Source organism: Aspergillus stella-maris (assembly GCF_047715825.1).
Source record: "Aspergillus stella-maris strain CBS 113639 unplaced genomic scaffold BDV14scaffold_35, whole genome shotgun sequence".
Classification (NCBI taxonomy): Eukaryota; Fungi; Ascomycota; class Eurotiomycetes; order Eurotiales; family Aspergillaceae; genus Aspergillus; species Aspergillus stella-maris.
The window spans coordinates 14,955-29,822 of record NW_027396829.1 but is presented as its reverse complement, the minus strand read 5'-3'; the positions used below and the strand labels follow the sequence as shown (position 1 = coordinate 29,822).

The 14,868-nt window shown below is 52.0% G+C and overlaps 5 protein-coding genes across 5 annotated transcripts; 4 read left to right on the top strand and 1 right to left on the bottom strand.

Annotated features, from left to right (window-relative positions):
* The first annotated feature begins 1 nt into the window (after position 1).
* Positions 2 to 2,455, top strand: BDV14DRAFT_78744 (putative GTPase NOG1). The gene is made up of 5 exons (XM_073777531.1): positions 2 to 150; positions 217 to 325; positions 389 to 490; positions 541 to 2,234; positions 2,314 to 2,455. The coding sequence occupies exons 1-5, from the start codon at positions 130 to 132 to the stop codon at positions 2,353 to 2,355; spliced, it is 1,968 nt and encodes a 655-aa protein (XP_073627060.1). The 5' UTR covers positions 2 to 129; the 3' UTR covers positions 2,356 to 2,455.
* A 4,887-nt stretch (positions 2,456 to 7,342) lies between these two features.
* Positions 7,343 to 7,818, bottom strand: BDV14DRAFT_201116 (Erg28 family protein; the record flags this gene model as incomplete). The annotated part of the gene is made up of 2 exons (XM_073773676.1): positions 7,343 to 7,705; positions 7,756 to 7,818. 2 exons carry the CDS (start codon positions 7,816 to 7,818, stop codon positions 7,343 to 7,345), a joined length of 426 nt encoding a protein of 141 aa, XP_073627059.1.
* Positions 7,790 to 9,275, top strand: BDV14DRAFT_78704 (ketoreductase). The gene is made up of 2 exons (XM_073777528.1): positions 7,790 to 8,226; positions 8,289 to 9,275. Exons 1-2 carry the CDS (start codon positions 8,050 to 8,052, stop codon positions 9,150 to 9,152), a joined length of 1,041 nt encoding a protein of 346 aa, XP_073627058.1. The 5' UTR covers positions 7,790 to 8,049; the 3' UTR covers positions 9,153 to 9,275.
* Positions 9,276 to 9,705: 430 nt separating this feature from the next.
* BDV14DRAFT_175248 (uncharacterized protein) lies at positions 9,706 to 11,144 on the top strand. The gene has a single exon (XM_073769037.1). It carries the CDS (start codon positions 10,419 to 10,421, stop codon positions 10,947 to 10,949), a length of 531 nt encoding a protein of 176 aa, XP_073627057.1. The 5' UTR covers positions 9,706 to 10,418; the 3' UTR covers positions 10,950 to 11,144.
* Positions 11,145 to 11,434: 290 nt separating this feature from the next.
* BDV14DRAFT_175247 (sugar porter family MFS transporter) lies at positions 11,435 to 14,178 on the top strand. Its single transcript, XM_073769036.1, has 4 exons — positions 11,435 to 12,100; positions 12,150 to 12,262; positions 12,311 to 13,266; positions 13,430 to 14,178. Exons 1-4 carry the CDS (start codon positions 11,896 to 11,898, stop codon positions 13,842 to 13,844), a joined length of 1,689 nt encoding a protein of 562 aa, XP_073627056.1. The 5' UTR covers positions 11,435 to 11,895; the 3' UTR covers positions 13,845 to 14,178.
* Positions 14,179 to 14,868: the final 690 nt, after the last annotated feature.

The following is a 14,868-nucleotide window of genomic DNA, read 5'->3' as shown; positions in this document are numbered from 1 at the left end:
CTGCCTCCACCGCCTCCCATATTTTTTTATCGATCTCGACTGGTCTCCATCCGCCTCATCGCAAGTCGGGTCACCTTGCTAGAGCCTTTTTTCTTTCTTTATTGACTGACTCTTGATCCGGTGCCCATCATGAAGACTACGTGGAAAGATGTACGAATCTATGTCACCGTTGCTCCTTATCGAACAGTTGAAACTGACGCTTTCACCGCTTGATAGATCCCCCCGGTGCCCACCAACCAGGAATTCCTGGATATCGTCCTCAGTCGTACGCAGCGACAGTTGCCGACTCAGATTCGTGCGGGTTTCAAGATCAGCCGTATTCGAGGTACTACAGCGCTATAATCTTTTGTCCTGGACGTCGAACTGCGCTAATCCAAAATTCTTCCAGGCTTCTACACCCGTAAGGTCAAGTACACCCAGGAAACCTTTGGCGAAAAATTCCAGGCTATCCTGGAAGGGTTCCCTCGCCTTCAGGACATTCACCCTTTCCGTAAGTTCTGGCGATTGTTACAGCTATATGTACCCCTCTCACAAGCGCAGACAAGGATTTGATGAACACACTCTACGATGCCGACCACTTCAGAATCGCCCTCGGTCAAGTTTCGACTGCGAAGCACTTGATCGAAACTGTATCTCGCGACTACGTCCGTCTAATTAAATATGCTCAATCTCTGTTCCAATGCAAGCAGCTCAAGCGCGCCGCTCTCGGTCGTATGGCCACCATTTGCCGACGCCTCAAAGACCCTCTCGTTTACCTTGAGCAAGTCCGACAACATCTTGGTCGTCTCCCAGCGATCGACCCCAACACCCGCACACTCCTTATCTGTGGATACCCCAACGTCGGAAAGTCTAGTTTCTTGCGCAGCATTACCCGTGCGGATGTCGATGTTCAGCCTTATGCTTTCACCACCAAGAGTTTGTTCGTCGGTCACTTTGACTACAAGTACCTCCGCTTCCAAGCCATTGATACTCCCGGTATTCTCGACCACCCTCTCGAGGAGATGAACACCATTGAAATGCAGTCCATCACTGCTATTGCGCACTTGCGGTCCGCCGTGATGTACTTTATGGATCTTTCCGAGCAGTGCGGTTACTCTGTTGCCGACCAGATCAAGCTCTTCCACAGCATCCGACCGCTGTTCGCCAACAAGCTCGTCTTCGTCGTGGTCAACAAGATTGATGTTCGACGACCGGAAGACCTCGAGCCCGAGCTCCAAGAGCAGATGGAGGGTATGCTTAAGACTGGTGATGTTGAGATGCTGCAGCTGTCTTGCACTACCACCGAGGGTGTGACCAACGTCAAGAACGCCGCCTGCGACAAGTTGCTCGCCGAGAGAGTTGCTCAGAAGCTCAAGTCTGGCTCCAACAGCGCCGGTACTCCCGGTGGCAGACTCGGCGATGTTCTCGCCCGTATCCACGTCGCCCAACCCATGGGTGGTGCTCAGCTCGAGACATTCATTCCCGACGCTGTCAAGAACCTCAGGAAGTACGACAAGAACGACCCCGACCGCAAGAAGCTCGAGCGGGATATCGAAGAGGAGAACGGTGGTGCTGGTGTCTACAACATCGATCTCAAGAAGACATATGACCTGGCCGACGACGATTGGAAGCACGACAAGATCCCCGAGGTATGGAACGGCAAGAACATCTACGACTACGTGGACCCCGATATCGAGGCCAAGCTCGCCGCGCTGGAAGAAGAGGAAGAGAAGCTCGAGAACGACGGCTACTACGAGTCCGACGAAAGCGTCGAGGACGCCGAAGACGCCGACACCCGCATGAAGGCCGATCTCATCCGCGAGAAGCGCACCCTGATGAAGAACGAGGCTCGCCTTCGCAAGTCTCTCAAGAACCGCGCAGCCATTCCCCGCAGCGCAAAGGCCAAGAGACTTTCCCAGATGGAGCAGGGCTTGGATGCCGCCGGCTACGACGGTGATGCTGCCGTTTCCCGCGTCCGTTCTCAGAGCCAGCACCGTGGCCGCCCATTGACACGCGGCAACGAGGATACCGATGCCATGGACGTCGACATGAACGACCCCCGCCAGGCCATTGCCCGCGCCAAGGGCCGCGCTCGCAGCCAGGCTGCCACGAACCGTCTCCAGGATGGTGTCCAGGACGAGACCGCCCGCTCCAAGGCCGAGCGTCTCGCCAAGCTCAGTCAGAAGAAGATGAACCGTATGGCCAGACAGGGAGAGGCCGATCGTCACCAGACCGTTTCTCTTACGAAGCACTTGGTATGTCCTCCACCTTTTATTTTTTATTTTTATTTTTATTTCTATTTTTTTTTTCACAATTTGCTAACATACTGTTTAGGTCGCCGGCAAACGTGGCATGGGCAAGACGCAGCGTCGTTAGACTGCTTGTCTGTCCTCGATCTATTGCATTATCTGCTTGCCGCTACGATACCGATGCTCCGCTATCTCCTAATATCTTCACCTTCACCTTCATCTCTATATCCGTAGTAGTACTCTACATACTCGTCATGATCATGGTGTCCCAAAAATCCACGGCGTTGGGGAGGTCTGTCATTTGTGTTCTTTCGTCTCGTCTGCGTCTACGATATCTTGTCGCGTCTTATAAATAGCTTAGCTATCAGGATAGAAATATGGTCTTTCCTACTGCACTCAATCCGTCTAATAAATTTATAGCCGGGTAGGTATGGCTCCGGATCACGTGCCGTGCGCCTTCTGCCCCACCGCGTTGTTTATCAACGATAAGATCATAAAGTAGACCTTCGAGGTCACCATCAACACCTCTCTGTCTCGGCGACCCGATGACTGTCAACAATCCTGCAGATTACGAGGTCCCTTTCTGATCTCGTCATATTCCCATTGTTATGTTGTCTATGTACGGCATTGGCCTAATTACTACTTGGCCGTCACCCAACAGGGAGAATCGCATTCTGCTCGATGACAGTGTCCGGTTCGAAGATCCCTAATTCCTATTATTGGGAAAGACGACATAGGTTATACTATGCAAGCACGCCTCAATCTAGTTTATTTATGATCCATTATAACTGTCTAGTCCATCTCTGTACGTGTCATCCACCCCCACTGGAATGGTAGCTCTACTTATGCAGTAATGTTTAGAATATGTACACGAGTGCAGCGTCGGTCCATTTGGGTTTTCACTGATATTGAGAAGCGTCCAGGTTACCGTCCTGAAGAACAACGGACCGTGTGCTCGCTCTGGTCGCGTACTTCGAGCCCTTCTCGACCTCGTTTGCGGTCAACACGAGTACCTAGAACCGGAATACCTATATACTACCGCCGAGGCATATTGAAGCCACGACTAGACACGAGGATAACTGGAGACGCCGGGAAGACGGGGGCTATCCAACCGTTTACCCTATCTATCTATCAACCTATTTCAACCTACATCAAAGCTTGTCTTGAGTCCCAGGTTACAACAGCATAAGACCGGATCTCATTCCTCCCAAACCCTCTCCAGCACCCATATACTCCAACCAAGCACCCCCAATCGACCAGACGTCCCAGACCGTCCGCATGCTTCACAAGCATCCTTTTGGCAGGATGGCACTTGACATCTGCCCCCTTGCGCTCCTTGCACTGCACCGAATCGAACTCGCGTTTGCAGCCGCATGAGTATTTTATGAGGTTTAGTTCGCATGTTTTGAGCCGCTAAGCAGCATAGAAGCTCGGGCCGGCCAGGGATGGGAATGTCAACAAGACAGGGCATTGTCCAGTAGTCCCGTTTTGGGTCTCAAGAATACCGGGCAAATTATGACCATGGTCCAACAGCATGAGCAGATTAACACCCTTCACAAACACGAGTTGAATGGATTGTGGTCTAACAAACGCCGTTTATATCGACCGATCTGTAGGCCTTTGAGACCACGGAGATCTTGAATCTCATTACCTTGATCAAGACAGGCTCAAGGATACCGCAAAGGGTTCCTCTGACCCGGAAAATTGAGCCACAATCTTGTTCTGTGAACCCTTGTAACCACGATACTTGTGATCTTCAACGAGCAGACCCAGTATTATGTGCCCATGCTCATCGTTGCACTGAATTCGCGCGCTTTTGTCTTATAGTCCCTTCGACAGCGTGAGACGCGCACCGGCACGGAGGGCAGGAATGAACGTAATAATTTGAATGATTCATTTTAGAATGCACATTAGATTGGTCTCCAAAAAGCCAAGGGCAACCTGACCGCAAAAGTTCGCCGGGCCATTACTAGGGATATGAAGATGCTTGGGACGGCTCTTCAACTTGCCAGAATCTAGGTGCTTGTCACTCTCTTCTGAACTCTGGAGAATAGGTAGCTAAACCATACATTGACTGAGGACACATCAATTCGCTCTAGCTGACTCGTCGTGGAGCCGCCTTTGATGATATCCAGCCTCTGTCTTGGAGCGTCGGAAAATTTTTCTTGCAACATTGTTAGGATCCTGTGAGGCCCGCAAGAAAGATCGTAAATCTGGTAAGGTAGATGGACTGCCTGGCCTGTACTAGCTTAATACCCGGGATGAAGGACCCCTTGATTTACGGATAGACTAGTGCCCTTGGTACTATCAATGTTCTCTGGGCAAGGAACTGTGCCCATATGATCTTGGGGCCAGACTCATGGCTTGGGGTGGCATTGAGTAATGTTTTCCGTAGGTTGCCCAACGTTGGACATAAATCTCGCGCACCATATCTTCCATTACTTGGTGACGCATGTTCAGACAGTACCCAGCGGCAGGTTCGTCCGTGTGCTTGGTATAATGCGGCTCGCGTGACAATGAGGGTTTTGTTGGACCATGTCCGTCAGGATCGTCAGGAAGAGATACAGAACCTCTACATCAAGATTGCCGTCCCATCTAGAAAGGATCGGTGGGGAAAGTCAACTGATAGATAGTACGACAGTAGTTTGTCTAACCATGTATAGGAGCCAGCACGATGCCTTCTTCTTAACGCATCCGAGATTGAGTGAGACTTTGTATCGGCGTTAATGAGCACCCGATTACATAGTACTTTCATTTTCTTTCTCATGCGGTTGATGCGCGAGGCAGCGCTTTCCTTCGTCCATTGTTCCTCGTTGGGAATAGGCATAGGATGTCCCGATTACTGAGGAACGACCGATAGTCATAGCTTCGAACGGATATCCCCAGGGGTGACCTTTCTGGACGTCTCGCCTTATGAACAGGCTCTTTCGCAGATAATTCGTTCCTCCATAACACGGTTGTTGCAAGGCTTGCTGATTCACTGCGACCCAGGAGAATGCACCATGCCCGGAATCAAGTGCCCGGATCTACCTGCTAAATGGCTCCATATGCAGCCAACCCATGGCATAACCCCCTGATCCCAGCTCCTCGACCATGGTCATATAGTGCTGCCCGAGCCACCAGGACTTGAAATGTTTTCTCATCCGTAGCACATCGGGCATCTTGGGCAAACGCACAAATAGCCCGGAATAATAAATCCGCTAGTGAAGCCATATCCCGTATGCCATGGGCACGGTCCGTATCTCTTGGTAGAAAGAACAGCACAGGGCCCATCACGATTGCCCCAGATCTTATCCCGCATACAACCCTGCTATCCAGTAAGCTTGTTGAAGAACTTCATCTGTCCAAATTCTGTAGAACCCTTCTAGGACAAGGACTGCGTTGACCAGCGGGTGAAGTATCGAGACCGGCTGGAGGTCTGAATCCATCTTCGAAGGGAACCGTTTCCGAGGGTGTGCACTTGCCCATTGCACATCCATTAGCGCTCATACACCTGGTTCGTCGCCCACTAGGTCCAGCAGGGACAATGTATCGGCCGAACTGTATACAAAAAAAAACAAAAAGAAAGAACCGGAAACAAGAACAACATGACCTTCATGGTGATCTACTCTACAAACAACAGCTTCATCAGCAACGATCACAATAAGCCTTGGAGGCAGACCCGACTGAATTGTACGAAGACCTGGTGGATGGGTTTCAGGATCTCGAGAGTGTCCATCCTCAGTGCTCAACAATTTTGCCATAGCCTCGCTCAACGTCCTCGCTTCCTCGTCCCCCATAGGGATGGTAGTTTTTGAGTCGAAGAACTGCTCCAGCTCACCGAGTTCAAGATCGTCATCAAGACCGCTCCTGCTTAGGAGTCTTGCAATCCGGTTGCAGAGATCACCGACGTTGTCAGACTGGGTGCGGACTGGACTCGGTGAGACAGTTTGGATAGCTGGTTGACTATCTGGTGAGGTACATTCACTGTCAGAGACGACCCGGACACGAGACGATCTCGTCTCTTGGAGTTTGATGCGTCGCCGTGGCCAAAGCAAAGCACACCAGACGATCCAATTGTCACGCTCGCCAGATACATTCGAGCGATATTCGGCGAAGTAGAATACCTCGCCGGCTTTAATGTTGAATGCCGCGAATAGACACGATTCGTCTTCGGATTTGGTCAGCGCGTAAAGCTTCAGACCCCCGCTGTTTTTCTATGGCTCTGGACAGACGGGCGTGACTGCGCAAAGGTGGCAGCCCGTATGATGAATTCTTGGATAACATTCTGCGTTACGTATGTGCCACCTGCGACGTTGCGAGAGGCCCCATGGCCGGTATAGGTATCTGGAGTTGGTGTACGGAGTGTGACACCCTAGGGAGAAAGAAGAAGGAGAGAGGCAGGAAAGGTGGGCGATGGCCGCCTCTATATAGACGTCGGGCGAGGGGGATCGGTGACTGGTTTTGAGAGAAGAAGACTTGACTAGACCATTACCTACAATGTGACTGGAAGAGTCAAGGAGAAGAGTGGGAACTTGCAGTTTGAGCAACGATACCGACTACTGCACCCGGACGATGAGCCGACCACGCAGTGTAACTAGGGCACGATACACTTTATGCCTGAGGCACAAACAGCCCCGCAAACAGCATAGCGCCTCGCCAAATCGACACTAGCAGAGGCTCAGCGAGTTGCATCATCATCGCAGTATATAAGCATGCTACATCTCTGCGTCTTTAATCTCTTTTTCTTTTCCTTTCCAGCTCTCTTTGCCATTTGGCTTAGATCAAGTGTAGTATCTGTTCTTTTCAGTTTAATCTCTGAAAGTGTTCTACTGAACACAACATTGATTATTCTTATTTTTGGTCTCCGCGGCGGGGCCTCTGTGCTTGCGCATGTTCTGCTGCACTGTGTCATCAGGCTTTGCACTATATCCGATTGACGCGACTTTTCATCACTCTGGTCGGTATACCGGCTGTTTGGAGAAGAGTTTCTTGTGGCTTCACGCGTTTAGTAGCTTTCTGTATGTTGATGGCTAGTGTATATGGTAGTTCGAGAGTAGGTCACAATGTGTATTTTAGATTAATTATTGTTTTTATATACCGTACAGTAACCCGAAACGTGATTATATTCCCATTCACAGCGCAAGGTACGCATCCCGCTGCGTCAACATCCATGCGAGACTGCCCGACGCGACAAGCAGCGGGCTCACGAAGCGCCCCTTGAGCTGTGCGCTGCCGAAGATCAACCACTCGGCGACAAAGTGTAGCAGGGCAAGTCCAAACGTCGACGCCGCCATATTGTACACCGGTGCGTTGTTCATGTTGTAAGCGGCCGTAAGGCGAATGATTGCGGAAAGGAAGGTCCAGGTGCCGAACAGTCTGGAAGAGTGCGCGTTGGTGTGCGGGCGACCATCGGCGAGGCGGCCATTGTAGAGCTGTGCGGTGTAGGCTTCGGAGAGGTAGGCTTGGGCGCTGTTGGCTGCGGAAACGACGGAGACCTAGCTAGCTGTTAGCTTGGGGAATACTGTCCGCGGTGGGCGTCGCATACCAAGACAAGCCACTTGGGGAGCAGGCCTTCGAAAGGAGGGAGGTAAGACTGGAGCTGGTCCATTGTCGTGATTGTACTCTGAAAGTGTTCAATTGAGCAATAATGTGAGGTTGTGTATAGGGAGTTGAGAGTTTCCTTCGGTTTATTGTTGAGTCTGGATGGGGAATAGCGGGGCGACCCCGTGATCCGGGACAGCCTAGGCAATTCTTTTGGTTGAGCGTCAATCCCCAGCATCTTCCGGTACCATCGCGCATCGCTCTACATTTCCCTACGTGTCGATAGGATCCAATCGCCATGGATTACGTGAACAAAATCTCGTCCGCAGCTTCGGACTGGGAGTTCAACTTCGCTGCCGGCTGGCAGAGCGTCGCGGCTTCGGTGCTGCTTGCGACTGGAGGCTGGTTTGTTGTCTCCCGAGTTTGGACTTTTGTCAGGGTCCTTGCTAGCTTGTTCATCCTGCCTGGAAAGTCGGTACGTTGCGTTGGAAGATTCGGTATACCTTATGCGAGCATTGTACTGATTGTCCTCTCCAGCTCCGCTCATTCGGTCCTAAGGGCAGCTGGGCGGTCGTCACAGGTGCCTCCGATGGCTTGGGCAAGGAATTCGCTCTCCAGCTCGCTCGCGCCGGATTCAACATCGTCCTCGTTTCTCGAACCACTTCTAAGCTGATCGCTCTCGCCGATGAGATTACCGTCAAGCACCCCGCCGTCCAGACCAAGATCCTGGCGATGGACTTTGCCCGCAATGACGACCAAGACTACGAGAAGCTGAAGGCCTTGGTGGGAGACCTTGACGTAGCTATCCTGATCAACAATGTCGGAAAGAGCCACAACATCCCCGTTCCCTTCGCTCTGACTCCCGATGACGAGATGGCCGACATTATCACAATCAACTGCACGGGTACCCTGCGAGTTACACAGCTGGTCATCCCAGGAATGACCCAGCGCAAGCGGGGTTTGATCCTGACCATGGGCTCGTTCGGCGGTCTCCTCCCGACTCCTCTCCTTGCTACCTACTCTGGAAGCAAAGCGTTCCTGCAGCAGTGGTCGTCGGCTCTTGGCTCCGAGCTTCAGCCGCATGGCATTACGGTTGAGCTGGTCCAGGCTTATCTTATCACCTCCGCCATGTCCAAGGTCCGCAAGACTAGTGCTTTGATCCCCAACCCCCGCACGTTCGTCAAGGCTACCCTGTCCAAGATCGGTAACAACGGTGGCACGCCAAGCTATGCGTACAGCTCCTCGCCCTACTGGAGTCACGGACTGGTGGCGTACCTTGCCACGAGCGTGGTCAGCCCTATGAGCAAGTTGATCATGGGCTACAACAAGGGCATGCACGAGTCGATTCGCAAGCGTGCTCTGCGCAAGGCTGAGCGCGAGGCCAACAAGAAGAGTACTTGAAGAATACACTCTTCAGATCTCGGCCGAGATCATGTTGAATGGTTGAACGAGGCAAGACAAGCTATGCATGAAGATGCATGAGAATGCAAAACATTACGTCAGGTACATAATCACACATGAATCATGGACCGTAGCCCACAGCCATCCACAACGGCAGGCGCGCCATATTTCTGATTCGACCGCTTATATAACTTGAGACTACAACTCCATACTTTAATGCAATAATTTGACAATCCGCTCCTGAACTCATCTTCTATCCCGTCTCAACGACAAATCAAGTCCATACACATGGTGCTGTTGCAGTTCACGTGTACATACCACGTACTCGCAGTGTCGTAGATACGACGTAGTCATGCAACGTCCTGCCCTGTGCACGACGCAGAAACGCAGATCGGTAGCGTAGCGAATGGCATGCAAAGACCTAGGGTTTGGAAACAGTATGCCGCGCATGATGCGGCCTGGCCAGAGCACTCGCAGTGCCAGGACCAGGAAGGAAAGTTAGGCGGAAATTTCCTTGCCTGAGCGCTGGACGCGAGCCGCGATGCCGAACTGAAGGACAACAACAGAACTAGAAACTTCTGACTTCTGGGTCTAGACGGCGCCTGTATCAGAATTTTTGCACTAGTGAAAATTGGCGTTGGATCGCTGGCTCCTGCGCTGTTTGGCGTTCGGCCACCTGGTCTAACGTCGGCAGTTCACCGTGCCTGATTCCCGTGGTCGTGAGTGTGCTGATTCGGCCCGATGATAAGATCTTGTCACGCCACGGACACAGCAACAACGCATGATCGAGATCAACTTTGAGCCTATACAGTAAACAGGAAATCACGACATAGATTCTCGCCACCAGATCTAGACAATCGTAAACAATCGCACCACCCACCACTCAACTCTTTCCTATGACTCGCTGTCAAACCCAGCTCAACGCTTTCCAAGTCCCGATCCCCAACCAACGACGTCGGCCAAGCGAGTCCAGATTCTGAAATGGCGCTTCGGCTTGCCGTTCCAATTTCGTTGAGGATCTTCGGCGTGCAGTCCCGACTTTTTCCCGTGGGACCCAGTTTTTGTCTTGAACAGGCTGGATTCAATGGATTTCACCGCAGACTAGTCTGGGCTAAAGCGGTGGGGACGTTTTGAAAGGGCTGAGGCTTGGTTGAGGTTGTTGATCCAGCGAGATTATAAAAGTTGAGCACTTATTTGGTGGTGTTCTAGTATACTCGGTAAAATAGTTGGCAGGAATTAAAAGAGTATACTGATCCTATACACAGCATGCTCACAGGGAGAAAAACAGGTGCACTGCTCTACCACAAACAAAAGATTAGGAGCATAAAATCTCTGAAATGGACTCAAACCAAGACAAGACTAAAAAGTCCAAGACATGCACCAAGTGGGCCGCATCCACCCCTCGGTGAAGCCTTTCGTGACATGATGAGCGCAGAGCAGAAATTTCGCACCCGAATCGGCACACCGAGGGCAGTTTCGGAGTTCCACTCTCAGTTTTCGGCTTGCCGAGAAGCACTCGGCTCGGGACCACAACTGCACCGCCAACACCAATGCCGTGCGTCCAATATTTCGTTATCAAGACTCACCCACTGCGTCGAGAAGTATATTAACCTTGATGGTAGCTGCTTTGGATTGCTCTCTTTCTTCTTTCTTCACCTGTTGTTTGTTGTTGTTTACGACGGTATCCCCTGCGTCCGTGATCGCCAGGAGAAAACTCTTTCGGCGCACCGTATCCACATTCCACTCAGCCTGCGTGCGACTGCGGATCTGCCGCTTTTCGGACGAATCCACATGTAGAAACTCATCGCGATGACGGCGCCGTAATAATCCAGCCATGACTGAGAAAAATAGATTCTCGCCGCGAGGTGACAAGACGCAAAGTGGAGCTCTCTGTTTCTCGTCAGTAATGACACCCGCGGGTTTTCCTCGACTCGCGTGTTTGGCCGTAGATTAGCCGTCGAATCACCGTCAAGCTGCCAGAACGTATCTCCCCATCTCGAGCCCTCGACCAGGCTTCACGCCCTGAGCGAGAAAAACACCGTTTGTCATAGCAGGATCCAACCCCTAGACAAGTTAGAGGAGCCAGACCACGCGACACGGTCAGCTGATGGCACGCGGTTTTCGATTTCCTGATCAGTAGTGTCTTGTAACTGTTGTTGGTGCTGCTGCCGGGCCTTCATCGTCATCGCCTCGAGCCCTTTCCCCACCGCGCATCCCCACCGAATCTCCAGGGAAGGATCAGAGAATTCTAGTCATCTGCCGAACACGTATGAGATTGCCCCCCTGTGCCAGACTTCAGCCAGACTGGCAGCGTGCCTCGCTTCCCCTTTTGGGGAGCCCGGGGCCCGTTAAGATCCGGGCCCCCATTCGGTTCAATTCGCCCGTGGAGTCCCCAATTTTAGTAGAACGAGGCCGAGTGCCGTTGTAACTTGCCCTCGCTCTCCAGTCTTTGCCTCCCCGATGTCCCCGTACGTAGCCCGAGCCTCTCATTTGTCCATGGCACTCTACACGCCTCCAGAGTAGGCACTCTTCACGATAATTAAATGTCGCGTCGCTAAATCGCTTGTCCGGGTTTTGTCCCTTGGCTGGCCCCGGTCTCTTCCCCGGCTCTGGTGTCCTGTGTCCATATAATCCCCTCCGCCCTCCCACACTCTGTTCTCCCTTGCGTCCACTCCCCTCCTCTGTTTATTTTTTTTCACCCCTTCGAGTTCTCACCTCTTTTCTCTCGTGAGAGTCATTCATCATGGGTGTGAACATTAAGGACCTCTTCAAGCCTAAGGCTGAGCAGCAGGAGCACTCTGAGGCTACTACGCCGTCTAGGGCTAACTCTACTGCGGAGAAGGACAATGGCCTTATCGACGACAGCCCCGTCAAGTACCTGACGTGGCGGTCGTTTATCCTTGGTATTGTCGTGTCTATGGGTGGTTTCATCTTCGGTTACTCTACTGGTTAGTAGTTGATTTTCTTGTTGTGGTGGTGCTTGTCTAACTGGTGCAGGTCAAATTTCTGGTTTCACTACTATGAACGACTTCAAGATGCGCTTTGCCGAGCGCGGTGCCAACGGCGAGTACACCTTCAGCAACGTCCGTAACGGTCTGATTGTCGGTCTGGTATGTTATGCTTCCCATAATAATTGTGGTCATGTCTAACTGATGCAGCTGTGTATCGGTACTATGATCGGAGCCCTCGTTGCCGCCCCCATTGCGGACCGCATTGGTCGTAAATTCTCCATGTCCTTCTGGTCCATCATCCACATTGTCGGTATCATCGTCCAGATCGCCACCGACGACAACTGGGTTCAGATTGCCATGGGCCGTTGGGTCGCTGGTCTTGGTGTCGGTGCCCTCTCCAGCGTCGTCCCCATGTACCAGTCCGAGGCCGCTCCCCGCCAGGTCCGTGGAGCCATGGTCTCGGCCTTCCAGCTGTTCGTCGCCTTCGGTATCTTCATCTCCTACATCATCAACTACGGCACCGAGACCATCCAGTCCACCGCCTCCTGGCGTATCACGATGGGCATCGGTTTCGCCTGGCCCCTCATCCTCGGTGTCGGAGCCCTCTTCCTCCCCGAGTCCCCCCGCTTTGCCTACCGTCATGGCCGCATCGACGAAGCCCGCGAGGTCATGGCCAAGCTCTACGGAGTTGAGAAGAACCACCGCGTCGTTGTCCAAGAACTCAAGGACATGAAGGACAAGCTCGAGGAGGAGCGCGCCGTCGAAGCACCCTGGCACGAGGCCTTCACTGGCCCTCGCATGCTCTACCGTACTCTGCTCGGTATTGCGCTGCAATCCCTGCAGCAGCTGTCCGGCGCCAATTTCCTCTTCTACTACGGAAACACGATCTTCACCTCCACCGGTCTCAACAACTCCTACGTCACCCAGATCATTCTCGGCGCTGTCAACTTCGGTATGACTCTGCCTGGTCTCTACGTCGTCGAGCACTTTGGTCGTCGCTGGTCTCTTATGATTGGTGGTGCCTGGATGGCCATCTGCTTCTTCATCTGGGCTTCTATCGGCCACTACGCCCTTGACCAGGTCAACCCCCAGGCTACGCCCAAGGCCGGAACTGCCATGATTGTTTTCACCTGCTTCTTCATCGTTGGCTTTGCTACTACTTGGTAAGTCCACTTGTTTTTGTCCCGGGCCCGTTCGGTTTCCATATCCGGCCTCACATGCCACCCCCCCTTCAACCCACCACAACTTGCTCAAATCAACCCCGATTCCTTCCCAAAGTACCTCAAACACTCGCCATCGCCCACAAAAGCTAACAAATACCAATAGGGGTCCGATCGTGTGGTCAATTTGCTCTGAAATGTACCCACAACGATCTCGCGCGATGAACATCGGTATCGCAACGGCCGCCAATTGGACTTGGAACTTTTTGATATCATTCTTTACGCCCTTCATCAGCTCATCCATTGATTTCGCATACGGATACGTCTTCGCGGGGTGCTGCGTGGCCGGAGTTTTGATCGTTTTCTTCTTCGTCAACGAGACGCAGGGCCGTACGCTCGAGGAAGTCGACACCATGTACGTCCTGCACGTGATCCCCTGGAAGAGTGCCTCCTGGGAACCAGATGCAGATGTCGTTCGTGACTTGCATCCTCCTGCTGAGAGCACCAAGGCTGAGGGTGCGGGGCAGGGTGCTGCTGAGCATGGCGAGCAGCTGCCTGAGCCTACTGAGATTCGGGAGTAAATGCGCTCGATCAAATGGGAACTAAACAAAGCTTGTTTAATGCCTTGATTGAGTGAAGAAGCATTGATGTTATGAGAACGCGTGGAAGAGACGTCGAACGTCGAGATTAAAGTTTGATATTGCATTTTCGGGACACGTGATTTAGGGTTTGCGATTGCTTGTATAGTATATCTTATAGTATAGCATTGGGTTGGATAGACATTGAACTTTCATCGCTCTTCATATTTGATTCCATTCCATTAGTAGCTTCTTTGTACTCGAAACGCTTGTATCTGGCGACTTCGTCGTTGAGCGACGAAGGTGTTCTGGCTTAGGGGTAGGTTGTGGTATGGCCTGGCCGGGGGCGAACTTCGTGACCGACCACGGCCCAAATGAACGGCAAGAAAAAGCGTTTAATTGTTGACCATTTAATGCCTCCGAATTCTAGATCACCTAAGGAAGTTGAGAGCACGCTGTACTCGAGCCGTCAAAGTGCAGATGGCACCTGCACCAGGACGCGGATTTCTGTTCCATCACTCTACAACATATCCTTCGCGCTACCGTATGCCTGGTCATAGACAGCTATATGCCTCCCGTATATTGCCGCTGGCGACCTCAAGTTCACTCAATGTACCCTTTCCATCGAACTCGCCCATCCCTCAAAAGATCACGTTCCTCGCCACCTGCTGGTCCAAGATTAGATGGTGATACTTAAGCGACTTGTACCTAGTTACAATACCTGGCCACACAACACCCTGCGAAGACGTATCCGTATGCGAAATCGATAGCCCTGGATATCAGGGCGGAAAATTTACCCGGAAATTTACTGTATACTACTAGAACGTCAATACCTATCACTACTACCCAGTCATCGCGACTACAGTACTTACCTACCACTATCGGGGGTAGATGGGTATCACCCTAGCCTAGCGTAGGGAAGAAAGCACCTCTGCAGACGATCAGCTCATCTCGCCACGTTATACCCGCTCTTTAATGAGGGTTTGTTCGCTTGGCTGATCTTTGACCACGGTGGATATCAAGCATG